The 27,704-nt window shown below is 34.3% G+C and overlaps 3 protein-coding genes across 4 annotated transcripts; 2 read left to right on the forward strand and 1 right to left on the reverse strand.

Annotated features, from left to right (window-relative positions):
* Nucleotides 1-398: 398 nt before the first annotated feature.
* LOC133289943 (uncharacterized) lies at nucleotides 399-8,379 on the forward strand. Its single transcript, XM_061487987.1, has 5 exons — nucleotides 399-1,117; nucleotides 1,967-2,074; nucleotides 3,608-3,652; nucleotides 4,396-4,533; nucleotides 7,789-8,379. Exons 1-5 carry the CDS (start codon nucleotides 722-724, stop codon nucleotides 8,125-8,127), a joined length of 1,026 nt encoding a protein of 341 aa, XP_061343971.1. The 5' UTR covers nucleotides 399-721; the 3' UTR covers nucleotides 8,128-8,379.
* A 452-nt stretch (nucleotides 8,380-8,831) lies between these two features.
* LOC133289948 (protein TIFY 10b-like) lies at nucleotides 8,832-9,928 on the reverse strand. Its single transcript, XM_061487997.1, has 3 exons — nucleotides 9,568-9,928; nucleotides 9,418-9,475; nucleotides 8,832-9,184 (listed from the first exon to the last, which is right to left on the reverse strand). Exons 1-3 carry the CDS (start codon nucleotides 9,905-9,907, stop codon nucleotides 9,043-9,045), a joined length of 540 nt encoding a protein of 179 aa, XP_061343981.1. The 5' UTR covers nucleotides 9,908-9,928; the 3' UTR covers nucleotides 8,832-9,042.
* Nucleotides 9,929-12,932: 3,004 nt separating this feature from the next.
* On the forward strand, nucleotides 12,933-20,491 carry LOC133289927 (DNA repair endonuclease UVH1). 2 transcript variants are annotated; one of them, XM_061487962.1, is made up of 10 exons: nucleotides 12,933-13,802; nucleotides 13,969-14,192; nucleotides 14,384-14,469; nucleotides 14,694-14,858; nucleotides 16,130-16,577; nucleotides 16,635-16,927; nucleotides 17,112-17,222; nucleotides 17,310-17,570; nucleotides 17,951-18,174; nucleotides 20,133-20,491. In XM_061487962.1, exons 1-10 carry the CDS (start codon nucleotides 12,934-12,936, stop codon nucleotides 20,341-20,343), a joined length of 2,892 nt encoding a protein of 963 aa, XP_061343946.1. In that variant the 5' UTR covers nucleotide 12,933; the 3' UTR covers nucleotides 20,344-20,491. The 2 variants fall into 2 exon arrangements, with proteins under 2 accessions (XP_061343946.1, XP_061343945.1); XM_061487961.1 differs by having other exon boundaries at nucleotides 16,130-16,927.
* The last annotated feature ends 7,213 nt before the right edge of the window (nucleotides 20,492-27,704 follow it).

Below are 27,704 nucleotides of genomic sequence, written 5' to 3' on the forward strand. Positions count from 1 at the left end.
AAATAACATTTTTCACTTTCTATTCCAGAGAACCACTGAAACTTTTTTAAAATAAAGCTCATCGCCAAAAAAATATTATTTTTATGAAAATATATTTAAATAATGCTTTATATGATATGATATTATACTCTTATCATTGAAATACAATACAGGATTAATTGAGCAGTTATTGTTACTGCATTATTAGAATTTCTCTATCGTGATCTACATGAATTTTTTAAATAATTTATTTTGCTAATCATTGAGCTCAATTATTTCAATGCTTTCTTGTTATTTCAGTACTTTCTGGATTTCTTTTTTATTGTTAGTAGCAGGACCGGTTCGAAATCAAACGAAAGAAACAAACAGCACGTTCTTGTAGCACAGTCAAAGACTCAACTCAACAGGGAACAGAAAAAGACAAAAATGTGAAACTCTGTATTCGATCTAAAGTCTGAACCCTCCTCAGCATGAAAAGTTGGCATCCAATTCCCACATTCTAAATCTATCTTGTGTTCTTTTGAATCAATTATGATATGATCACTCTCACTCTCTCTTTCATTGCGTTACCACAGAGACCACTGTTATATTCCAACAATAAGAACTAGTCAACGGCCTCTCTAATTCGTTCCTCAACTATCTTTAACGTTATCCATATTCTGGGTTTTGCTCTCTCTCTCTCTCTCTCTCTCTCTTTTTTTTTTTCTTTTTTTCTTTTTTCTTTTTCTTACTAAACTCTCCAATGGGTCGTAAGCACAACGAACCAAACTCCACTCTGTCGAACCGTTTGATTCTCCTCGTGGTGTGCTTTGCTTCGTGCGGGTTGGTCTACACCTTCCTCTCTTCAGTGCTCAGCAGAACCTCTTCCATTTCAAAGTTTGGGACGTCGTTGGCATTGGTTCAAGGCGATGGTGCTGTTGGTTTGGCGGCGCAGAATGTTGGAGGGTGTTGCAGAGGGGTTGAAAATTCGGAGCTTTGGGGTGCAGCTGTGAAGTGGGGTTCTGATTTCAAGTTCAACAATTCCGAAGGGTGCTGCAACGCTTGTAAATCCATGTGCACTGGGAATGATGGGCCATGCCTTTGTGATACGTGGGTGTTTTGTGGAAATCGTCAGGCTTGTGGATCTAAGTTCGGTGAGGTAAGTTAGCAACTTGTTTTTGCTGATTTTGCAGTTTGGAGATCTGTGGATTTGCCATTTGGGTTGATCATTTTGGATTCACTCTTGCAATTGGTGTTGCAGTTGTTGTTTCTCTGCTTAGAGTTGCTGAGTCGAGTCTTGGACTAAATCTCTGTAATCAGAATTTCAAATGATTTCAGATATATAGACAATATATATTACTCAATTATGGTTAGAAATTCAATTGTGAGGACTCGTGAGTAATTAAGTCTCAACTTGGTTTGGAATGGACTAAATAAAGACCATATAACTCAATGGTTCATAAATCTAATGTCTTAAAACTAAAATCAAGATTTGGCGTTGTGATTTGGCGGGTGCTTCTTTACAATAAAATTATGTTTGAATAGTAAATTATATAACTTAGGAAGCACACACATGGTCACATCTTACCCGAATTGTTGCTGCTGCCTTGGTCGTGTGAGCGAGAGTATACAAAGTGAGACAAACTACTGGTGTGGTTATATAGGAGATTGTTGATTGGGACCAGTAAGTGCTAAAGTAGTAAGGTGAAAAGATAGATTCATTAATGTGCCTGATCAAGTACTTGCCTGTTTAGGCTTGGATTAGCAAAGTGTGTGGTGCATACTTCTGAAATATTTTTGGGGGTGAAGTGTGGAGCCATTTTCAATGAGTTGGTTTCTGTTATGGCCTTTAGCAAATTCTTTTGGAGTGTATTTATGCAGGATAGAATTGATTTTAGTTCAGGAATATCATTCTAGATTATTTATTTTTTAAATTCGAAATTTAATTTTTTAATCAAAATTTTGACCTTTAGCTCAGAAGTCATAGCATCCAACTTCATTGTTTCAGTGTTGGTTGAAGAAACAAAAGGACAGCTTAGCTCCTGAACGGCAAGAAGGAGTGCATGCAGGGGAAGAAGTTGGTTGGACTTCTGGTCTCATATTCGGAAAAGGAGAGGTAAGAGATGTTTGTGTTGAGATATATAAAATCATTAATGTAGTCTCACCCAACAGCTTAAGCTTTTGGGTTGAATTGGTTCTTTACATAGTATTAGAGCCTCGTGTCCCGGGTTCGATCCTCGCCGCCTCCCACTTTCTTTCAAGTGGAATTTCTTTGTTCGCACAGGTAGGTGGGCCTGTACATTGTCCACCCTTCAAGCCCAGTGGGCTCTCGTGTGAGGGGGCGTGTTGAGATATATAAAATCATTAATGTAGCCTCACCCAACAGCTTAAGCTTTTGGGTTGAATTGGTTCTTTACAGTTTGGTTTTTTTAAATAACCATTTTTATTTATAAAATTTGTTGCTTGCCAACTATGCTACCCAATTGATTGATAGTCATCACCTTATAAAAATATCTACATCAAACTACTGCATGATTTAAAATTCTTGTTCTGATACCGGCTTAGAAATGCATGCTGAAATGGTGGTAGCTCAGTTGGCGCATAGGAGCTAAGCAGTGGGGGTGAGAACATGTGTTCGAATCTCCCCAGTACCACCTTTGGGAGGGGTTTAAAGCCTTAATCCTGGACCCGCCCCGAATCGGATTAGTTGCGAAGCAATGAACCGATTGGAATATTCCAAAAAAAAAAGAAATGCATGCTGAACCTGAAACAAAATTATCAAATCTTGCATTCAATGGGCTCTGATGCTAATTATCTCCAAAATACATTTTTTTTTCTTTTTTATCTGTTGTTTGTAGTAAGCTTTGTTTTCTCAGTTCAACAATTTTTTGATTCTGTACTGTGATATGTACAATATGGATGTAATTGAAGTGTTGACTAAGACAGTTTCAGAATATAGGCATAGATAGCGGGAGTACATTGGAAACTAGGACTGGGATGGAAGTTCCACTCAGTTGAGACAGAAACAGTTGCAGCCACCTATAATCTGGTGCACATAAGCTATTGCTAGCTATGCCAGCGGGCTTTGAGATTGCACGTACTCTTTTTCCATTGATATATATCTTAACATCAAGCCTGGAAAAAAAAAGGAGGGGGTTTTACACCTCTACTCAAAATTTGAGATAGAATTATGTTGTGTTTATGACAGCGCCCAATAAAGAGAATCCTTGGTAAAAGTGTAATACATTTAGATTCTATGGTTAAGAAGCGAGTTATTTTGCATAATCTCTTTCAAGGGGCAGACCGTGAGATATATAACCTAAAATCCAAGCTATTGATAATCATTGTCTTTTAGCTAATAATATGTGATTACTAAGACTCTGTTTCATACACTAAGGCATCAATTGAGTGATGGGATGAATTTGACGTATATGAGTAGAGAACCAATTTTGGCATCTGTTGTGTGATTATGTCTTGTGGTTAATTGGTAAAACATCTTGGGCGGATCACCTATGTTGAAAAATTGTGTCTTCTCTTTCCTTTGATAGTTATATCTTTCCAGTCTCTTTATGATGTATTACCTAGTTGGGATTTTATCAACTTATGAAGGATTATCTTATTTATCAATATTCTTTCTAATTATTTCCAGGGTATTATAGGATTGGAAACTGAATATGGGACTCTTCATGTGAAAGTAAGTACTCATGCTTTCAGGACCTCTAGAATCTCAATGCTTTCATGTTGCATCAATAAACTGTTGTATCTGTAAAGTTAGGTATTGGTATATTTCAAGGAGCACATACGAACACTTTAAAAAGAGTTTCTAAGGCAAATAGATTACTTGTCAATGGGCTGGTGCCTGGTCAGGATGCACTCTGCATCTGTGTTTGAGCTTCTATGAATATTTGTTTGATCTACTTGTACTAGGTGATCACCAAAGCTCTTATTGTATATGTGTGTATTTTCAATAGGGGACCATGAAACCATTATTTGAATACAGAATCTTCATGAGAAATATACACTAAGGAGATACATCAAAATCATCATCAGTTGAACCTTCACTGGATAAGTATGGAGAACCTCAAAATTTTAATAGATTGTGGGGAAGACGGAAAGATCCTTGAAAAACTTAGAAAGATGTCTTTCTTTGCCAATCATCAACATTACCTTTATCCCAAATTAGTTGGGTCACTATCTTTCTTTTCCAATGTATTTAAATAATCACACCAAGGATTCATTGACTATGGAAATGGGATGCTCTTGGTTTCAGACATTCTGTGAAGCATTGATGTCAGCATACTGCATCTTATTTTCTGTTAATACCTGATATATCTTAACAGAGTCTTGTTTCTGCTTACACACTTTCTTTGTATTTCGAAATTTCCTAGTCATGAGTGAGGAATATGTTTAACTCTGGAGATTCTTTATTTGGTGCAGCTTTTCCCTGACTGTGCCCCACATTCTGTTGCCTACATTCTAGGATTGTTGGCTTTGTACCATTGTGCAGGCTGCCAATTTTACCGTGCAGAGAGCCGAGGTCAATCGTGGGATTCAGAAGGAAAACATATAAAGAATGTAAGACTGATTTTCCCATCTATCTATCTACCTATATATATATATATATATATATATATATATATATTTCTGTGTGTGTCTACTGCATTAAAATTCATTCTCATCAGCATTAGTTACTTTATTGTGCAATTCTATATCAAGCTCAGTCTTATCATTGTTAATTATTCCCATCGTGACATATTATGATTTTGTTGAGGCGAATATGTGCTGTTTCTGGTAGCATATTTTTGTTTTACTCCAAGTCATTTGAGATCGTTCTTAAAAGTTAAAACTACAGACTATTTTCAGTATGAACATGTTAACATATATCAAATTCAAAACTTACCAATGATAATGGAATTATGATGCCAAACCACTGTGAATTGATTGACCTATGTGGAAGCAATTTGATAAAGAGTAAAGACCCACCAGTAACAGTAATTTGCAAAACACAAAATAAGGGAAATGGATGAAGAAATTGATATTTATATTACTGAAAATTTTCTCAACGGTACATGGAATTAAGAAAAGAGATACAAGACCTGACTAATAGAACAGTGTCAGAGAAATTACAAGAAACAGAAAATGGAAAGCAGCTTCGTAGAGCAATTGGAGAGGCTCTACACTCTCCCAACCCAAGTTCCAAGCAAGACTCCAGATAATTCCTTCAAGATCTTCCTCTCCCTACTTAACCACCTCTGCCAGCCTCTCCTTCCCCCAACTAATTTCTTTTGAACCCATTCTAAAATATTCGTGGCCAACCAGTTACTAGCTGACTCAGTATTAGGTAGGATAACAAGATCCCATATAATGCATTCTACGGTACCTCTAATCTTGGGTGGATCTCTCTCTATACTCCTCCTCCCCAAAACTTTCACATTGTCCTCAAGTTGAAGGTCAAAACGTTATGCTAGGATCCCATTGCTTGGATTGCAAGAGCAAACTTATTTCCAATGCATGATAATTTCCGCCTGGATCTCATTCCCATCTTACACTAACTCTATTATCACTTCCTAGCATACGAAAAACATTTAACACATCGATAACAGTGCTTTTTGAACATAATTGGGGCCGTAGAAAAAGATTGAGAAAAATAGGCTCATCTGCAACACTCTGAGAAGATTCACAAATCATTGGTAAACAAGAGAATGGCCTTAATTGTACAGGTTCATTGTACTCATCTAGTAGAACTAATATAACATCCAAGGCCTGAGTAATAAACTTCAGAATATGAGTAGAAAGGATCTGTAGTATTCCTCTCAAAGTTGAATGCCTAAGAGTTGAATACTCCTCAGATACACGCCTAGATATAACCTCAACCATTTGCTCCAAAAAGGGACTAAACTCGCCACTACAATCAACAAACTCTGGCCATGTAGAAATTGTAGATTCTCCCTGATACTTCTGAGGCTGGTCCACTGACTTTCTCTAAGGTAAACAACTAGTTTGTACCTCTGGAAAACTCCCGAGTAACATAGTCAACTTTGGGACAATATTATATTGTATAGTGCTTCTAAATATTCATTAACAGTCAAAATTGATCCCTTACCACTTTCCTTAGTAACTTGCATCAATGAACTGGAATTATGAAGTTCTCTTTGAAAGTAAAAATCAATTAAGCACCAAATAGCTTTGCCATCAACAAGGGAATGAAAATTGTCAACTGCACAATCATAACTTAGACTTGAGTGACGGTTGATCATCCCAAGAAACCAATGAAACAAATAGATACTTGGATATATGTTCCTTAGCACCAATATTTGTATGCAAATCGAATTGATATAATAGGCAATTATGAAGGAACTTCACAGCTTGTTCCAAATAGAACTCATCCATGCCGCAACTTATGTTCCTTTCAGCCTCCACAACCAGATTTAAGCATCTATTGATAAAGACCCACAAGTTTTCCTTGGTATTGAGCCAATACCAACATTTGTACCATATGAGGGCAAGGCCTCTAAGCCCCCTCATAGCCTCTGTCAACTTCTCATCTTTATAGGTTCTCTCTGCCTGGAAATATTGTTCCAGGTATATTAGTCATCCCCAAGCATCATCATCTTCTTAGAATAGCCATGCTTCAAAGCTCCCCTGGTCGAAAAGCTCTGATACCAATTGATAAAGACCCATCAATTTGCCTTGGGATTGAGCCAATACCAACATTTGTACCATATGAGGGTAGGTCATCTATGGCCCCTCACAATCTCTGTCAACTTTTCATCTTCATGGGTTCTCTCTGCCTGGAAATATTGTTCCAAGTATATTAGCCATCCCCAAGCATCATCATCTTCTCCATAGAACTTGGGAACTTCCCTTCTCCATAGCTTTCTTCTTAGAGTGGCCATGGTTGAAAGTTCCCATGGTCAAAGAGCTCTTATGCCTATTGATAAAGACCCATCAGTAACAGTAATTTACAAAACACAAAATAAGGGAAATGGATGAAGAAACTGATATTTGTATTACTGAAAATTTTCTCAACAGTACATGGAATTATTAAGAGAGATACAAGTCTTGACTAATAGAACAGTGTCAGGGAAATTACACGAAACAGAAAATGGCAATTGAAGAGGCTATACACTCTCCCTACCCAAGTTCTAGCCAAGACTCCAGATAATTCTTTCAAGATCTTCCTCAATTATTTAACCACCTCTGTCAGTCTCTCATTCCCCCAACTGAATTCTGTTGAACCCATTCTAGAATATTCCTGGCCAACTGGTTACTAGCTGACTCGACATTAGGTAGGATAACAAGATCCCATGTAATGCATTGTACAGTATCCTTAATCTTGGGTGGGTCTCTATAACAATTCAATCGATAATCTGAATTTACATAGATCAAGCATGAGACATGTTTGCACTTTTGCAGAATAGGAATCCTTAGAGAAATAGACATCTTATAATCCGTGCATAGCTACTGGAAATATCAGTGTTAAAATGAATTTCAATGTCCCTCTTTTCATATATTTTCGTTAAATCAGCAATCCCTTTTAAGATTTATTTCTTTCCATTTCTTTGTTCTCATATGGAGTAGGTGAAAATTGGGGACTTGACTTCATGCTTATGTTAGAAATCTTGATACATTTTAACTTTGTATTCAAGACTACTTTTTTTATTTCTTCCAAAAAAAAAATGATATTAGATAAAAATATTATACTTCTGTTGACATCATTTACATATTGTTCCCATTATAAAAAAAGAATTTATTTGCATATTCATGGTCTCAATGCAAGCCATAATGTTTGTAGTGTTGGATGATAGTAAATGAGTACTTATATTCCAGGCTGCTTTTGGTCCCCCTTATGCATTAATTCAAGGGATGCTAGAAGCTCAAGGCACAACATTCAATGCACTTCCCGTGGAAGATTGTCCAACTATTAGAAGGGGCTCAGTTGCTTGGATTGGTTCAGGCCCAGCTTTCTTTATTAGCCTAGCTGACCATGAAGAATGGAAACATGAATACACTGTCTTTGGTTCTGTTCTTCCAGAAGATTTGAATATTGCTGAGAGAATTGCTACACTCCCCACAGTATCTGATGTTTGGAACAATGTTAACGTGTCCGTTTTGGAAAAACCTGTTCCCTTGTTGCTGCGAAGAATCAAGAAAAGTCACGAAGATTGAAAATTCGAAACAAGCTATTGGTGCATGTACAATTGCAATTCTTTTGGCTCCAAAGCTTATATATATTTTATTCTGCTTTCACGTCATGTTGATATAACGTTTGCTGTGACATCTTCACTGTGTTTTTTTTTGTTTTTTTTTATTTGGCAATCTTCTTCACTTATTTTATTTTGTTTATACTTTTTTCGGATGAATGTTTACCACAACTGGAAGTAATGAATTTTATGTTGAGAAAGGCTTAAGAAAGGGAATTCAAAGCTTTATGATGCTGAAAGATTATAATGAATACAAAGACATCATTTATTACAATTCTAAATACACATACGCATAATTTCATATTTGAATGTTCGATCCACACTTCACATTTACACAGTTTTCATTGCTTAATGTTCAATCCACTTTATTTTCTGCATATGTATACTCTAATTCTACAGTATAAGCAGGTGTAATGTGAGTTTGTGTGGGTTATGTAATTAGCGATTTTATTTTTATAAACCTATAAAAACAACTAAATTTTTTAATAATTCGTGAGCTACAATTTTGGAATCAACCATACATTGCGGTGAGAAACAGTACATCCACTAGGATAAATTGAGAGAAGGAATGCGAGAGCCTCGGAGGGAAGTGAAATCTGCTGAACGATACAATGTTATTACACAATAGCCAAGTGTGGCTTACAATCTTACATACTAGTAGAAAACCAATTAAATGAAACAAACTGATTGACCCAACAAAAGTAATCGAACTGATCTCTAATTAAGCTAACCAAACTAGAACTACCCTCTTAATTATGGTAATACTAAGGATAAGCAACTACATTCACAATTACATAATTGTGAGCATAGGACCCTGAAAAAGTAACACGGGGCTAGCCGAGAAGGTCATAAAATGTCCAATTGCGTGCAACAAAAATAGTCAAAATAACACAACGCTGGAGCTACTTTCAGATTTGTCTTGTGGTGATTTAGGTGCCAAGGCGAGCCATGACATGGATTCAGCTGCCTTATTAAGTGCTGCCATGTGATTGCTTATTTGATATGGCGCTTTTGCAGCGATTCTGCAGAAACATTGGATCAAAAACAGGTCAATTTATATAGTTTTAAGATGAAAACAAATGTATTGCAGTTGGTTCTTTTACTTTTGTTAATGTATCAAATTTCCCATGAGGCAAAGGGAGATTTTGTTTGCAAAAGAAAGAAACAAGAGTCCAAACACCAACGCAACTCTTTAATCAGTTTCCTTGATTCTTATACTACTAAGAAAGAAGTATAGGAAGTTCAGCTTGCCTACCTATCCTTTCTTTTCTCCAAGAACCGATGTAGTGAAGCTTTCCTTGCAATTGGTAGATCTGAATAAAAAGGAAAGACATGAATCAGAAATGCATAAAACATTATACAAATCTCCCATCATCTCAGATATTAAAGATCAAAAAGTACTTACCACAAACAACATGTCTGGACGGTGCTTGAGGATGCTCTTGAACGGAACTGTTGCCAGTGCTAGGGTTCATATTCATAGGAAAAGGAAATAAACTACTGGAACTACCAGAACTTCTGACTGTATTAGCATGAAATGAGGGTTGGCTTTGAGAGAATGCATAACCATAGTTATCCTGGCTTTTAGAGATATCTTTGCTTTCAAAGGACATGATCTCCTTGGCTTTGTGAGCTGGAAAATCTTCAAAGACAATAACTTGGCCACCATAAAAGATTGTCAACTGTGCACCTTTTGGCTCCTTAGTCACAGGCTTATTTACACTGCAAAACTTGGAAGAAATCATGATTAATCTAATTCAAAGAAGAAGATGTCTGACACACAGAATGAAGAGAATTGAAGCTTATCTTGTTTTATAAGTTTGCTGAATTGAATTAAAGCACGAGGAATATATGGGTCTTTGTTTTTCTAAAGACAGCTGCTTTAGTTGCTGTTGACAAGTCCACTTGCTTTGTCACGTCATTCATTCGGTCATTCATTCATGTTTGGTTTTTTTCTTTTTAGTAATTCCAGCACGTGTTTTCTTTTCTCTTTTTTCTAAACAAAAACTAATGTTTTTCACATGCCTTTCTTCATATGCATGCACGGTCGTTTACTAAATTTAAACAGTACGTCTACGGCGGAGAATATGCGAGATGCTTGTTGTCGGCTCTAATTAAGTATAAGTTTGATTGGATGCGCGGATATAAATCGGCTGCGATGAGTTTTAGGCTTGCATTGATTTGTTAGTTTTGTGTAAATATAAATTATAAGTGTGATTTGATTTATATTTAGAGGAAAAAATATTTGTACTTTTAAATGAGTCATTTCATTCTCCCAAAGAGATGAGATGCACATTTTTTTTGTCATTCTCTTTTCTTTATGATCTATCTCTTTTTCTCATTTAAAATGACACAACTTTATATCATTTAAAGTGACACACATTTTTTCCTTATTTAAAAAATGAAAACATTGGCTTATGTCTATTAGCTTGTTTAAACCTATTGGACATTCAATAATTAAAATAATATTACTTTATTATTTCAAATTATTAAAATAATAATTTTATTTAAAATAAATAATATGATATATGTTGACTTTATAAGTCCGACATGTAAAAGAAAATTTATAGCATGTTTTTTAAATAAGTTGTTTTAAAAGTATGAGCCTGTTCTATATGATCTTATATAATAGACTGAGTCTGACTTCACACGGGTTGAGTCGTAGACCCCTGTTAAACTTGTCATGCAATTTTTTTTTTGGTAACCGATCCTGATTATCTTTTTGAGATAAATCAGACCCCCTGTGTTATTTTCACAGTTCGACTCTTTGAGACACTTATAAAACTAATCCGGAGTTCGAGATGGATTGATTTTATGCAATTTTTAATTGTAAAGCAACTCTAGGGCTGTGCGTGGGTCAGGTTGGGTCAGGTTTTTGTCCGACTCGACCCAACTTGGTTTTTATAGGTCAGGTATTGTGACCCGACCCGCTTTAATTTGATCCAAGTCAGGTCTGACTTGGTTTGGATTTTGTTGAACTAGTTCAGAACTGGATCGGATCTGACCTGACTTGGTTTCTGAACTGGGTCTGACTTGATTTCTGAAGTGGGTCAAATCTGACCTGACCCGTTTTTGACTTGGTTTCCTCACAAAATTTCGTCGAAATTTCTACATTGCAAATGATGAGAATTTCGTCACAAAATTATTTTTTCGTCGGAATACTTTTTTTCGAAAAGCAACGAAATTTTTTCTCTAATGAAAATTTTTACAAAAATAAATTTTCTATCGAAATTTAGTTTCTGTTAAAAGTTTTGATGAAAATGATTTCTTCCATCAAATGTTTTAAACGAAAAAAAATTCTATCAAAAATTTTGACGGAATGTTTTTCGTTCAAAATTTCGATGGGAATCTGTTCTGACAAAAATTTCAACGGAAATTGTTTCGAGAAAAATGTTCCATTCGAAACTTTCGATGAAATTTAGATTCTCTAAAGAATTTTGACAGAATATTTTTTCCGTCAATATTTTTTATCGAAATTTTTTTTTTACAGAAATGTGTTCCGTAGAAATTTTTGATGGAAATATTTTTTATCAAAAAACTTGACGAAAATATTTAGTTGAAAATTTTCGATGGAAATGTGTTTCGCTAAAAATTTCGACGAAAATTTTTTCGTCGAAAACTTTCGCCGAAATTTGAAATCTGTAAAGAATTTTGATGAAATTTTTTTCCGTCAAATTTTTTTGATGGAAATGTGTTTCGTCCAAATTTTCGATGGGAATTGTTTTGAGGGAAATGTTTCATTCGAAACTTTCGACGAAATTTATATTCTCTAAAGAATTTTGACAGAATATTTTTTTCGTCAAAATTTTTATCGAAATATATTTTGTAAAAAATTTTTACGAAATTATTTTACAGAAATGCGTTCCGTTGAAAATTTTGATGGAAATATTTTTTATCAAAAAACTTGACAAAATATTTAGTCTAAAATTTTCGATAGAAATGTGTTTCGCTAAAAATTTCGACGAATTTTTTTTTTTGTCAAAAAGTTTAATGAAAATGTTTCTGTTTAAAACTTTCGCCGAAATTCAAAATCTGTAAAGAATTTTTATGAAATTTTTTTTCGTCAAAATATTTCGATGGAAATGTGTTTCGTCGAAATTTTTGATGAATATATTTTTTTGTGAAATATTTTGACGAAATTTAGATTCCGTAAAAAAATTTGACAAAAAAATATTTCGTCAAATTTTTTTACAGAAATATTTTTAGTCACAAATTTTGATGAAAATATTTTTCGTCAAAAAAATTTTCGAAATTTTTTTATGGAAATATTTTTCGTAAAATTTTTTGACGTAATAGTTTTACGTTAAAACTTTTCTTTTAATGTAATTGTGATTTTCTTTTTTTTTCACATAATAGGTATGAGTCAAGTTTTGGGTCAATATTAAAACAAGTCAGGTCTAAAACTGACCCAAATAAAAGTGGGTCAGTATTTAAACCAGTTCAAAAAATATAAGTATTTATGGGTCAGGTCAAGGTCGGGTCAAGGCAGGACAAGTGAACTAGTTTTTTTGCACACCCTTAAACTACTCATCGAAGCCTTGTAAAATGATCGGGCCGACCCAATCACAATCCAAATCGACAAAACAGGGAGGTTGTAAATTTTGGTTAATGGACGAATGACATAGCCCAAGCCCAAACCCAAATTAACACTCTTGACTCTTGAAAGTAGATTTCGCGGTTCCAAGTTGTAAGTTGTAACTAACCGCGCAAACCCTCGTTCCCCTGTGTTTATGTACGGAGTGTAACCAAATTGAAGTTGGAAACGCGATCAATGGTTCAATTTCACGAGCACATAATCACAGAGCTTCTAGAAGACTCCAATGGTGGCCTCGTCATCCTTTCTTCAGGGCTCTCTCTCTCGAAGCTTGTCTCTTCTATGCTCCTTCTGCACTCCTCTTCTCAGGGCACGCTCCTCATCCTCTCTCCATCTTCCGCGTGTCTCAAATCAAGAATCACCTTCAACCTCAAAACCCTAAACCCCAAATTCAATCAAATTCCCGCCGAAATCACTGCCGAGCTTCCCGCTCACCACCGCCACGCCCTTTACTCCTCCGGCAACATATTCTTCATCACGCCGAGAATCCTAATCGTGGACCTCTTAACGAACAAACTACCAACCTCCAAAATCTCTGGAATCATCATCCTCAACGCGCATTCGCTGTCAGAGACATCCACCGAAGCCTTCATAGTTAGGATTTTCAGGTCTCTCAACCGCGATGCGTACGTGCGGGCTTTTTCCGACAAGCCACACGCGATGGTGTCGGGGTTCGCGAAGGCGGAGCGAACCATGAAGTGCTTGCAGGTACGGAGGTTGCACTTGTGGCCGAGGTTTCAGGTGTACGTTTCGCAGGAACTGGAGAAGGATCCACCGAATGTGGTGGATATAAGGGTGCCGATGACGAAGTACATGGTGGGGATTCAGAAAGCCATCATCGAGGTTATGGATGCGTGCTTGAAGGAGGTGAGGAAGACGAATAAGGTTGACGTGGAGGATTTGACGGTGGAGAATGGGTTGTTCAAGTCGTTTGATGAGATTGTGAGGAGGCAGTTGGATCCAATTTGGCATACTTTGGGGAAAAAGACTAAGCAGCTGGTCTCAGACCTTAAGACCTTGAGGAAATTGTTGGATTATCTAGTCAGGTTCCTTTTCTCTTTTTTTTTTTGGTTTGGTGTTTAGTCTTTCATTGCATGTATTAATATATTATTGTAACCCCAGTAGTTTGTTGGATTTATCTATTAATTGCAAATCTTTGGTTTATTCATCTGAAGTTTATAGTGCTTATACTGTGTGGCTTCCTCTTGGTAGGTATGATGCAGTGACGTACTTGAAATATTTGGATACTCTGAGAGTGTCAGAGAGTTTTCGATCTGTTTGGATATTTGCAGAGGCGAGCTATAAGATATTTGACTATGCAAAGAAACGTGTTTTTCATCTTGTGAGGTCAGATGGTGTGAAATTAAATGGGATGATTAAGGGTGTCAAAAACAAAAAGAGAAAAGTTAAGGGAGATAAGAACAACATTGAAGAAGGTTAAAGCTTATTCTTATGCTTTCTTTGGTGCTTTATTCTGGCATAGATCATGATTCTGTTACATTACTTCATTATATAGACAAATTAATATTAACAAATAAAAAGAGGAGAAAAAGAAATGAGCTGTGCCATGCCAAGCTTATGGAAAGCATTTTCAGCTTAATTTTTATTTTGAATGCTTGTGTAGCAGTTGATGGTACTTCATCAACAAGTTCAAATGCTGGCTTAGTTTTGGAGGAAGTCTTGGAAGAAGCACCGAAGTGGAAGGTCTTACGTGTGAGTTAGTGAGTTCCAATTCTACAAAGTCTCTGGGTTATGTTCATTTTATTTCATTTGATATGTAAGACAGACATTAATATGTCATTGTTTCGATTCATATTTTTTTAGCCTATTTGTTGTTTCAAAATAGGATGGTCTGAAGAGGGTTTTGGAAAAAATAGTTGAATTTGATGAATGTTGAATAGTTTGGACTGAATCTTGATACGATCATATCATTATAGGAGGTTCTTGAGGAGGTAGAGGAGGAAAGACAAAAGCAAGGTGTGTTAAGGGAAGAAGTATTGACTGAAGGTGAAGACACCGACAATGGCAGTGTATTAGTGGCATGTAAAGATGAACGGTCATGCTTGCAGCTTGAAGAATGCATCACTAATAGTTCGAAAAAGGTTTGTTCTCCCCCCCCCCCCCCCCCCCCCCCCTCTCACCCATGACAGGTCATCTTATTAAGTGTAATCTGAGTGGGGCTATTTTTACTTTGTTCTTCAGTCAGTTTAATTGGTGATAAATATAAAAATTTTATGGTCAACTAGCTCATCAGCTCATTGCACATAGCCCAACTTAGCCAGACCAATTCTGTGCTTATTCCTGTTCTGGAATACGTTGGCATTGTTGATTGCAATAGTTGGATAACTGATGGAACCCCAAACAATTAATAGCAAAAACTAACTAAAAATGACAGTATATTCGATTAATATAAACTGAGACATGGGTTTCCCCTTTACAATTAGCAACAACACATTACTACTTGATACTACTACCTAACTCAGAAATAAGACTCACAGTACTCAATTACAATATAGAAATATTGGAAATAACAATGCAGAAAGATAAACTCCAAAGGTTTCAACTCACCCTCAAAGCTAAAGACCTAGGCCTCAAGAGATCCCTAGAGATCCTTTCCCGAAACCCCATTTACCATTTGCTTGATTTCATGCTTCCTTCACACTCCCACTCTCCACTCCGTATATCCTATTATTTGAGAATATTATAGAATAACTCTCTAATTAACTAACTAATTATCTCAGGCCCATCATTAATTATCCTAGGCCCATCAATAACTAGGTGACTACAAGATTTTAGAGGGAGGTTGGGAGACAGAAAATCTCCAACTCACTTTTTTACCTGTGAACTTTGGTCCTTGGTTTTTCTTTTTTATTGCACCGTGCGATGCTGATGAGTGATATGATTGCCTTGGATTTATAAAAAGCGGTTATAGCATATTGAGACATGGATGCACCCAATTAAGTGCACAAAATATGTGAATGGAAGTCATCTGGTTCTACAAACTCGGCTTTCATCGGTAGCAGCATTTGACTGAATTTTGGCAACTCATGTTCAACCGTACTGATGGATGTGCACTTGTGATGAATTACTGGTCTGTAATGAAGGGCTGTAAGGCCATTGAAGCAGCCATTCTTATTTTGTTCATCTTCAGTGTGATTTATTATTGATTCTGATGGTTTTCCACTTTTTCTATGTGCTTGTTATAGAATGCTATTACAAGTTCCTTATTGTGCTATATATCCTTTATATAGCTTGGTGCTTTATTTTTGTGGTTACGGTGGAGGTTTGCAGGTCTAGATTTCTTTTTGTAGGTTTTTTTAAGACTTAAAGAAGTTGACTTTCATATCCTGTATATTGTTCGGTGTTTGTGAAGGTCATGCGTGAAGAATGGAAGAAGTACTTACTAAACAAAGTACAGCTGCGTGACATTGTGCATAAAAAGAAGAAGCCAAAGGATCCAAAAGGTTTTGGGATTCTTGATGGAGTTACTCCCATAGCACCTGTTCAGAATGCGCAAACCAGCGGCATTAGTAAGCAGGAACATGATGCACTTCTGGCAGCAGCTTCAGATGTAAGAAATCTTGCTGAAAATGATCTTGTTGTTGAAGATGCTCCTCAGCCTGATTTTGGTGGACGGGGTCGTGCAAAAGGAAAGAGAAAAGTGGGGAATAGAAATAGCCCAATCATTGGCTCTGGAGTTCAGAACAATAATAAAGAGGAATTGACCAGTGATGAAATTGGGATGTTTAATTCAAAAAATAAAGTCCATGTAGATGAAACTAATCCTGTCAGTGGTGGTAGATTTTGTGAAACCATGCACGGTGGGACATCTGTAGATAACGTAGTTCTTCGAAGGCATACTAATCCTGATGCTGTAGCAAGAAATGGGAAGCCATTGCCACCGGTACATTTTTATGCCCTAGAAAGTGATCAGCCTATACTCGACATATTAAAGCCCTCTATAATCATTGTTTACCATCCAGACATGGCCTTTGTTAGGGAAATTGAAGTCTACAAAGCTGAGAATCCCTCAAAAAGGTTGAAAGTATATTTTATTTTCTATGAAGATTCAACTGAGGTTCAGAAATTTGAGGCAAGTATACGTAGAGAGAATGGAGCATTTGAATCTTTGATCAGGCAAAAATCTATGATGATGATTCCAGTTGATCAGGTTTGTTAAGTTTTTCTTCTTTCCCTCTTTTGTTTTCGTGTTTGGTTGCTTCTTGGTTTCCATTGTTCTGGACATGGTTGCCTTCAGTAAAGCAAGATGGAGAGTAGTAAGTTGTCAAATACTGATTTGGTGATTTCATTTTTCTTTGTTTTTCGACTGGTGCATTTTGCCTGCTGTTAATCAGAGTGGGCATAGTTTAGGATTGAATTCTACATTAGAGTCAGATTTAAATACTCCTCAAAACTCAATGACCAGAAAAGCAGGTGGGAGAAAGGAGGTTGATAAAGAAATGCAGGTTTGTTATATTTTTTATGTGTGATGTATGATCTATGCCTCATATACTTACCAGGGAATTTATAGTTTGCAAATTTCAACATTTCAGGTCATTGTGGACATGCGGGAGTTCATGAGCAGCCTTCCAAATGTTCTTCATCAAAAGGGAATGCGCATTATTCCAGTGACCCTAGAAGTTGGTGACTATATCCTATCACCATTAATTTGTGTGGAAAGAAAAAGTATTCAAGATCTCTTTATGAGCTTCACGTCAGGTCGTCTATACCACCAGGTGGAGACAATGGTGCGATATTATAGGATACCTGTACTCTTGATTGAGTTTTCACAGGATAAGAGCTTTTCATTCCAGGTTTGCTGACCACAACACAAATCTATCTTCTCTGCTTTTACTGTCTTCATCTTCTTATTATTAATAACGTCCACATAAGAGGGAGGGTGTGTTTTGTCAGGCAGCCCATTACTAAGAATGCTTGCCATTAATATTTTGGTTCAAACAAATACCAATTTCTGGGCACGGAAGGCCTGCGCATAATATTAAAATTTTAGTCCGACTTGGCTGTGCGGATAGGAAGTATTGTTGTTTCTTTGGCTTTAAGAGAAATGATTGTTCAAATATCGATAAATTTCTCTTGTTTTGCACAGCATAAAGGAGTAATAGTACTATTAGATAAGCATTTTGTTTTGTGGAATTGTGAATGACATTAGATCTTTCATGGATATCTTTTCCAGTCTGCTAGTGATATTGGTGATGATGTCACACCCAATAGCATTATATCAAAGTTGTCATTGCTTGCTCTACACTTTCCCCGGCTGCGAATAATATGGTCTCGAAGTTTGCGTGCTACTTCAGAAATATTTGCTTCCCTGAAGGCAAATCAAGATGAACCAGATGAAACAAAAGCAATCAGAGTAGGTGTCCCCTCGGAAGAAGGAATTGTGGAAAATGATGTGCGGTAAGTTGCTTTTTCATAGTTGAAACTTCAAATTTTGCTTTGTGCTTCCAAGGATGAAGGGAAAACGTGTGGGTTTACAGGAAGTGGATCACATGGATCTGCTGCATATGAATGAGTTATTAATTTATTATATGAAACATTAACGAGTTGCTTTCTCCCATAATTATAAAGCCAGGCATGCGCACCTCTAGCCTCCAGGTCTCAATTGATATTGGTTTATGACATTTAACATCAACATCAACAACACATTTATTCTAAATTAATTGGGATCGGTGGTAGATGAATCCAAATGAAAGATACAAAAAAGTTGAAAAAAGAAACATAAAAATAAAAATAAAAATAAATAAATAGAATTGTAATAATATATATATATATATATATATATATATATATATAAATATAAAGTAAAAAAGAAAGGGAAAAGAAGAAGAGGGAGAAATGAAGAGGAAAAAGACTAAAAGGGGACCATCTGAAACATAGGAATAACAACGAGTCTAACCCTCCACCATGCTTATAGCTTTTCTCTATTCCGTTCTAAGGCATACCGTCCGTCAATCTATATCCCATTCTATTAAATCTTGTTTTACTACCTTCCCCCAAGTAAGTTTCGGTCTACCTCTACCTCTTTTTGTGTTGAGCTCTTGGTAATAAACTTCTGTTTTTACGGGAGCATCCAGGGGCCTTCTCATTACGTGCCCAAACCACCTCAATCTATGTTCTCTCATCTTCTCAGCCACCGGTAGTACTCCTACCTTTTGTCGAATATCTTCATTTCTTATCTTATCCATCCTCGTATAACCACACATCCACCTTAACATCCTCATCTCTGCTACTCCCATTTTATGCTCATGTTGCCTATGTGCTGGCCAGCATTCAGCTCCATATAGCATTGCAGGTCTTACTGCTGTTTTATAGAATTTTCCTTTTAATTTAAGGGGGATTTTGCGGTCACACAAAAATCCAGATGCACTGTGCCATTTCATCCACCTTGCTCTGATTCTATGATTTACATCTCCATCAATCTCTCCACCTTTTTGCAAAATCGAGCCCAGGTATTTAAAAGCGTCTTTCTTGGGTACCTCTTGACCACTTAGATGCACAGGATCTTGGTCTACATCTCTTACCAGAGAAAACTCACACTTCAGATACTCAGTCTTGCTTCGACTTAATGTGAATCCTTTAGATTCCAATGTGCTTCTGCACAATTCAAGTTTTCTATTAACACCATCCTTGCTCTCATCAATAAGCATAATATCGTTTGCAAAAAGCATATATCATGGCACTTCTTCTTGAATATCTTTTGTTAGTTCATCCATAACTAAGGCAAAGAGATAAGGACTTAGAGCCGACCCTTGGTGTACACCTACCATGATAGGAAAATAACTTGATGTTCCATTACAAGCTTTCACACATGTAATAGCCCTATCATACATATCCTTGATTGCCTTTACATACTTTGATGATACCTTTTTCTTCTCCAAAACCCACCATAAAATTTTCCTTGAAACCTTATCGTATGCTTTTTCAAGGTCTATGAAAAAGCATATATCATGGCACTTCTTCTTGAATATCTTTTGTTAGTTCATCCATAACTAAGGCAAAGAGATAAGGACTTAGAGCCGACCCTTGGTATACACCTACCATGATAGGAAAATAACTTGATGTTCCATTACAAGCTTTCACACATGTAATAGCCCTATCATACATATCCTTGATTGCCTTTACATACTTTGATGATACCTTTTTCTTCTCCAAAACCCACCATAAAATTTTCCTTGAAACCTTATCGTATGCTTTTTCAAGGTCTATGAAATATGCATGGGTTCTCTATGCATTACTACATAAATGTTAGAACTGCAGAGCTAAGACTTCATATCAAATTGTGTCATTAATGAGTTTTATGCACTATTCATTTTCTGTTCGTGATATAAATTTAGTGGTTTATTGCTGTGTCACAGGGCTGAAAATTACAATACATCGGCTGTGGAGTTTCTAAGACGACTGCCAGGTGTTACTGATTCGAACTACAGGACCATAATGGATGGGTGTAAGAGCTTGGCAGAACTTGCACTTCTTCCTGTAGAGAAGCTGGCGGAATTAATGGGTGGTCATAAAGCTGCTCGGACTCTTAGAGAATTTCTAGATGCTAAATATCCAACTTTATTGTGAGGCTAATTAGGACAATTCATTTGTACAAAAGGTACTAACAATTTATTTTAGTCGTCTATTATTTCGATTCTGCATAACGGAGTTATAAGGGCTTTCCCGTTCGTGGAAAACTGGTTATTGAGTTATTAACATTTCTCTATCTCACTCATGTGGTTAATTATTGTGTTGTAATTTTACAATATTGTATTACTTCATTAATTCAATTTTAAATTTGTATTCTCATTGATTCTTGAGTTTGTTTGTTTTTTTTTTAAATAAAGTGTCTCTACGGATCTGGATCCTCTGATGTAGAAAAAACATGACATGGTCATGTGGAATCATAATCATATAAAGGTGGATCAATGATAATAAAGAAAAAAAGAGAAAAAAATACTAAAATAGATAGTTACAAAATCATAATCGTTGATTCAATTTTATATGATTGTGATCTTCTCATATGATCATATCATTCTTTTTTCCACATGAGATGATCAATTTTCATATATATATATATATATATATATATATATATATATATATAAGGTTATATTTACAAATTTTTTGTTTACAAACTCTTACAAACTACACTAAGTATGACCGGTCATACTTCGATCAAGAGTGTATGACCGGTCATACTTAGTGTAATTTGTAAAAAAATTTTATAAACGGATCATTTCCTTATATATATATATATATATATATATATATATAGGATTAAGTTAGTCTCATGTAGCAATATATATATATACATATATTTTCTTTGGGAAAAAAGTGTCATTTTAAATGACACACCTTATATCCTTTCACTATCATAAAGAGGTGAGACCCACACGTTTCAAACTTTTCCCACGCATTCTCTCTTCCATGATTTATCTTTCTTTCACTTAAAATGACACAACTTTGTGTGCTTCAAAATGATACACACTTGTTTCATTTTCTTTTTCTCTTTCTTCTTCTCAAATAGCCTAATATGGGTTTTATATATTTTATGTATGTATAGGAGATAAAATTATTTTATTTGTAAATGAAAAACATCAAACTTGTAAATATTTTATTTGCGATGGTTCCACATCCATACCCAACTATCCCATAAATGGGCCGTACTGACTTTTGTCCCCTTAGGATTGTGTTTGAAAGATAGGGCGCACCATATAGGTAGCCCAAGAGTCCTAATGGGCTATGGTGACTGTTGCTAAAGAAGCCCAAGAGCATTCATTTCAATGTCGTTTTCTCTGGCCATAAATACCGGCCTTCGGGTCTCAATCCAGCATCGTTTCCCGACTCCGGAGCGGTTTACCGTATAGTTAGTCATGGGCTCATGGCCGAGCAGTGTCTTGAATAAGGGAATTGTAAAGAATCAATTTAATTTAAAAAATTAAGTTGTTAGGTGAGGTTACATTAATAATTTTATTAGAATAATTATTACAGTAAAGAATAAAATAATTTGTTATTAGGATGAATTATAAGGGTAAAAGATAAAAATGTTTTGATGGTTTTGAAGGAGGAAAGATGAAATAATTTGTTATTATGATGAATTATTAAGATAAAGGATAAAATTTATAACTAAAGTTAGAATAAGGGTAAAATTGCAAAACAAATATGAGGATGGCAAAAAGCTACCCTACATCTTAAAAAAAAAAACTATTCCTAGGTGGTATAACCTTTAGCTATATATTTTCTTCATTATAAAAAAAAAATTATAATTAAGAATTTTTATAAAATTATGTTTGGTTAAACTTCTATTCTATTTTTAAGAAGAATAAAAACTAAAAATAAGAACAAGTACTAATATAAATTTCTATTTACAGTGACATCCACAATCTCTCTAGTTTCTATTCCTCTCTATTCCACTACTAGGTGCAATAATAAGTAGGCTCTTGATGAATAGTATAGCAATATTGCTTGTTCTTTTCATGGCCATGTTACCCCATGCAATTATTCTTTCCACCCAAAAAATGAAAAAGAAAGGTAATAGGAGAAATGACACGTATAACCGACGTTGTTGCTTGGGCTGTTTGGTGTATTAGTTTACACCATGCATAAATTATTTTAGGGAAATTCAAGTCTGAAAGAAATGAAATCTTATATTGGTTAAAAATTGATTAAGTGAGCATCGTGATATAAATTGAAGGATTCATATATCTAATATCTTAATATTTTGGATTATTTCTTTCACACACGAAAGTTTCTCCTGCCACAATTTCTATAGTACTTACCTTTGTGTTTGGATTGATTTTAGCCCACAACTATCCTTACTTGAAGAGAACTTTCAGTGTTCGAGGGTATGTTCCTTTTATTAAAAATGTGATATTTGGATTAATTTTTTTCCTTCTCTTCATTCCGTATACAATCACATTTTTTTATCATTTTTAATTGGTTTGTCTCTTTGAGTGAATGGTACTTCTGAAGCACCATAATAATTTCACCCTATTTGGCTGATTATTTCTGGACACGTGGTGGAGATAAGTGTGAGGAAGGGAGACAATGAAATTATGAGCCTTGCACAAACGATGGTCCTTCAGAGAGCAAAAATGAACATGTCTTTTTTGCACTATTTAATTAAGGGAAAAGGAGTTCTTATGGCCATGCTCTCCTTTGGAAAAGAACAATGCAATTTTTATTTTAAATTTTTTTTTTCTTCTCTAGGATGCATATTTGGTTGTATCTAGTAAAAGGCTAGTACCTTCTCCTGCAACCGGAGAAGTTATTAGCCGTTTAATTAAAGTGGTTTGTCAACTACTGAAGGAAAGTGATGCTATAGTATTTTTGTTGTTTTCTTTAGTTTAGATTGGGGTTTTGTTTGACAGTAAAGGAAAAGACAGCACTTCGATCTTAACCAGAATGGTGAATTGCGTGTAGTGCTGAAAACTTATTGGTAGCTCCAATAATATCTATGTTATTGGAAAGACTTGCTGACTTAATTAACAGTCTGCGGAAATATGGAGGATCTCTAAGACTAGCTGCCGAACTGTACTATAACCGGACAAGAACGAATCTCAATTACCCAAAAAAGAAAAAAGAAAAAAAAAAAAGAAAAAAACGAAAGTCAATTAACCATTAATGGTATATTAAGGGAAATAAGGGCTGAGATCAGGAGTAAAAGTTGTAAGTCTTACTTTAGAGTTAAAAGATCTCTCCCCATATATATATATGAAGAACTAATTCAACCTAAAAATTTAAGTTATTAACTGAGCTTATATTAATAATTTTATATATTTCTAACAGTAATTAAAAATTCTTTACCATATAAGAAAGTAGCATGTGTTTACCAAAAAAAAAAAAAGTAGCGTGAAATTCAGGTTAACGCAAAACAAAATGGAAAAACATTATAAAAGAAAGTGAACAATTATACAAAAAGACAAAAGTTAAATATGAAAAATATGTTTATCGTGTTATATGAAATAATTTTATCTTATGCATACATAAAAAGTAAATGAGAGCTTTTTCTTTTCTTTTTTTCTTATTTTTTTAGAGGATTTTATTCACTTTTTTGTATGTTACATGAGAAAAAATTGACTCAAGCAATATGAAAACATATTTTTCATTAAATATAGGATAATGTTTCTCTCAAGTTGCATAAGAGAAAAATATTTTTCTACACTTACATACAATTGTGGGGCCCACCAAGAGAAAAAATAAAATAAAATAGTAGCTCAATTATCAAAGTAACTATGTGAGTGTAGGAAAATATATCTCTCTCATGCAACTTAGAGAAATATTAACCTTAAATATATACACGAAGTTATGAAAGAGTAGGCAAAATCAACACAGAAATTAAGTGGGAGTGTGAGTATTTGTTTTTGGTAGAAATGTTAATATGTTAAAGAGGTACCAAAACTATATGTTCCGTTAATGTCCTTTGTAGCAAGTATTTAGTTTTGAAACTTAAAGAAATATGATAGCTTACAAATATGTCAGGTGTGATCAATATATTAAAGATGATTTATTCAAAAATAAATCATAGCAATGCTTAATATGCATCCGTGCAGAAGAAGTGTGGCCAAAATTAATTTAGAATGGAGTGGACCATATTGCTAAAGGTTGTGTTAGTACTCAGTTGTACTAGTATTATATCTGATCTATTGATCTAAAATTAAACTCTAAATTATTTACCTTTTAATATTCATTAACAATATAAGTCAAGCTCTTGCAAACGGGGAGAACATAGGATTATCCTCTTGCGGTTTGTAACAACAAGTGCTTGTTTAGCTAGCATATTTGGCGGAGCCATGTTAGTGCCAGCAGTTGCCTTGGCACTGGTTTATTTAGCCACATTTAGCTACATTTCAAATGTAGCAAATTCTGTTTTATTTTTTTTGAAAATTAGCCACATTTTGGTTGTAGCCATAGAACCGTAGCTATTTGGGCACTAGTTAAATTTTTTGACACTTGCTAACCTGCCATGCTGGTTCCGCCACTGTTTTTGATATTACAAAAGTATGTATTTCTTTACTAAAAATAGAAAAAGACAAAGATGAAATTTATGTGAGAATAATCATAAAAAGGATAGGAAAAATAAAATAAAAATTAATTATATTACTATTTTTCAAATTTAAATAAAGATGTACTGAGTTTTCAGTACTATAAAATTCTGATAGATATTTTCCAGTTTAGCATTCATCTCTCTCCCTCTATCTTTGCAACTTCGTATAGATAATTGGGTGACTTACACTAACACTTTCACTAACAGGCAAGTATGTCGACAACTATAATTAGCATAATAATGCAAGTGAATGTATATGCAAAATAAGGATGCGACCGTAAGATAATCAGAATCAATATAATTGACACTTTGAACTTACAATTACTCCTTTTTGTTTTATGCAACTATTACTCCTATTGTACAACACTTATAAAATGAGGTGGCATATTGATGATGATGACAAAGAGAAAAATAATAATAATAATAATAATAATTAGAAACAATAAGATGATTTGATTTGCCATTAAAAAGTTGAATTGGGTTACAGCTTGTGCTCATACAAATTAACGAATAGGCGAGAACCGAGTTGACTGTGCACCACTAGGTGCGCTAGAACCAAACGTGGCGGTTAGATATTTTACTGCGTTACAACCGACGTTGGAATCGGATTGAATAAAATAAATTAATCTAATCTAGTTGTTTACGTCATTTTATATATATATATATATATATATATATATATATATATATATATATATATATATACGAGATATGATCCTTTGACACTTTGACACCAAAATTTAATCTTTTATTTATTGGGAATTAATATTAATTAATAATTTATTCTCAATAAATAATAAACGTTGATTGACAAAAATCAAAGGTTAAATTTTTGTGTTAAATTTCAAAATTTGATATCAGTATTGACGAATCAACGGTTAAGATGTGGTAGTAACATTGGTAGTAACATTATTTGGTTGTCACAATATCCTATCGCATATATATATATATATATATTCTCTTTTTCTACAGTCAATGGAGATAACTTATCTACAATGAGTCCAAAACGATGTCGTTTTGAAGCAAAAATTAAGGTATTTTCGTAATTATAATTTCTTTCAGGGTTATAATAGTCTTTTTTATTATAATATTTTAATTTTTAAACCCAAAACAACGTTGTTTTGGGAGTGAATGTAGATAACTAATCTACATTCACTTTAGAAACATTAAATCCATATATATATAGGGAAAAATATTTCTCCAGACACTGGAGATAAAGCTATCTCCAGTGAGCTCAAAACGATGTCGTTTTGAGGTTATAAGATTAAAAAATTATAATGATAAAGACTAAAATAATCCTGCAATATATTATAATTACAAAAACACTTTGATTTTCGTCCCAAAAGGACGTCATTTTGGGCTCACTGGAGATAACTATCTCTATTAACAGGAGAAATTCTTTACCCATACACACACAGATATATATATATATATATGGGTTTTATAAGAGTTATGTTGTAGGAAAAGTGATTGTACAATGTTATAGAGATTCGTTTTGCGTGCTTTAATTTTTTATTTATTTTTTTGTTTTAAAAAGTGTGGGCCCCACAAAATGTTGGGAGTGTAAGAAAGTTTGTTGTGTTATGTTAAAGGATAAAACAAAACCCCTATATATATATATATATATATATATATATAGAGGTAGGATCATTTAACACCGGTGTCAAATTTGAAGTTTGACACCTCATTTGAGAGCTGTTAGATCAAAAAAGATCAATGGTATCGCATGCTTACAAATCAGAGTCGTTGATCTTTTTTTATCTAACGACTCTCAGATGAGGTGAAATTTGACACTGGTGTCAAAGGATCCTACCTCATATATATATATATATATATATATATATATATATATATATATGTGGGTGTTATAAGGAAAAGTGATTGTGTAATGTTATAGAGATTCGTTTTGCGTGCTGTAATTTTTGTTTTTTGTTTTTTCTTCAAAAAGTGTGGGCCCACAAAATGTTGTGTGTGTAAGAAAGTTTGTTGTGTCATGTTAAATGATAAATGCAAACCCCTATAAGATAATGCGATATATATATATATATATATATATATATATATATATATATATATATATATATATATATATATTCAAACAAGCTTACTTTTGACAATTAATTATTAATTATTTGCTTTTTATGAGGAGAGCGAGAACGGGATTCGGAGATGGAAAAAAGGGACAAGGTATCTTATAGAAAATCCAACTGTTAACTTCTATAAGATAATGCGATATATTACTCGTGTCAAGCCTTTTCCGCAATTATTAGATATTTGACTTGAACCACATGCTCATTAAGATAAGTTCAAAACCAAAACTATAATCCTTTAATTTGCTAATTCAAAAATTACCAGTTCTTCGAATCTGCTTCTGTCTTTTTTAGTCGACGGAAACATCAAATTCTGTTGGAGTTTTATTTCTTCTTAGTTAGATACATGAAAGGTTAGTGTCTTCTCAAGATTTTTATGCAATGGAAAAATAAAAAGACTTTATAAAAGAATTTGTTGGAGTTATTTATACTTACTTAAATACATGATTGGAGTATGAAAGGTTAGTGTCTTCTCAAGTTTCTATTTCTTGAAAAAATAAAAAGAGTCGATAGAAGAATAAAAGGTTGTATTGAAATTCTCCATATTAAATAATGAAGAATCTAGAATATTGAAAAGAATCCTTGGGAAGATAGGATAAATAAGATGAGACAGAATAATCCTCTACGAGAGAGAGATGCATGAAAGATGTGTTTTTTGTATATTTTGTATTTTGAAAGTTAAAAATAAAAACACAAAACCAAAACAATTTAGATATATTTTCTAAATTTGATTCTAAAAATTAAAAACAATTATAATTTTTAAAACTATTTTTACAAAACAGTCATTACCAAGTGTTTTTTTTTTTTTA

The sequence above is a fragment of the Gastrolobium bilobum genome, unplaced genomic scaffold (assembly GCF_033153095.1).
Source record: "Gastrolobium bilobum isolate Gb01-03AN ecotype WA unplaced genomic scaffold, APGP_CSIRO_Gbil_v1 utg16824, whole genome shotgun sequence".
NCBI classification, from domain to species: Eukaryota; Viridiplantae; Streptophyta; class Magnoliopsida; order Fabales; family Fabaceae; genus Gastrolobium; species Gastrolobium bilobum.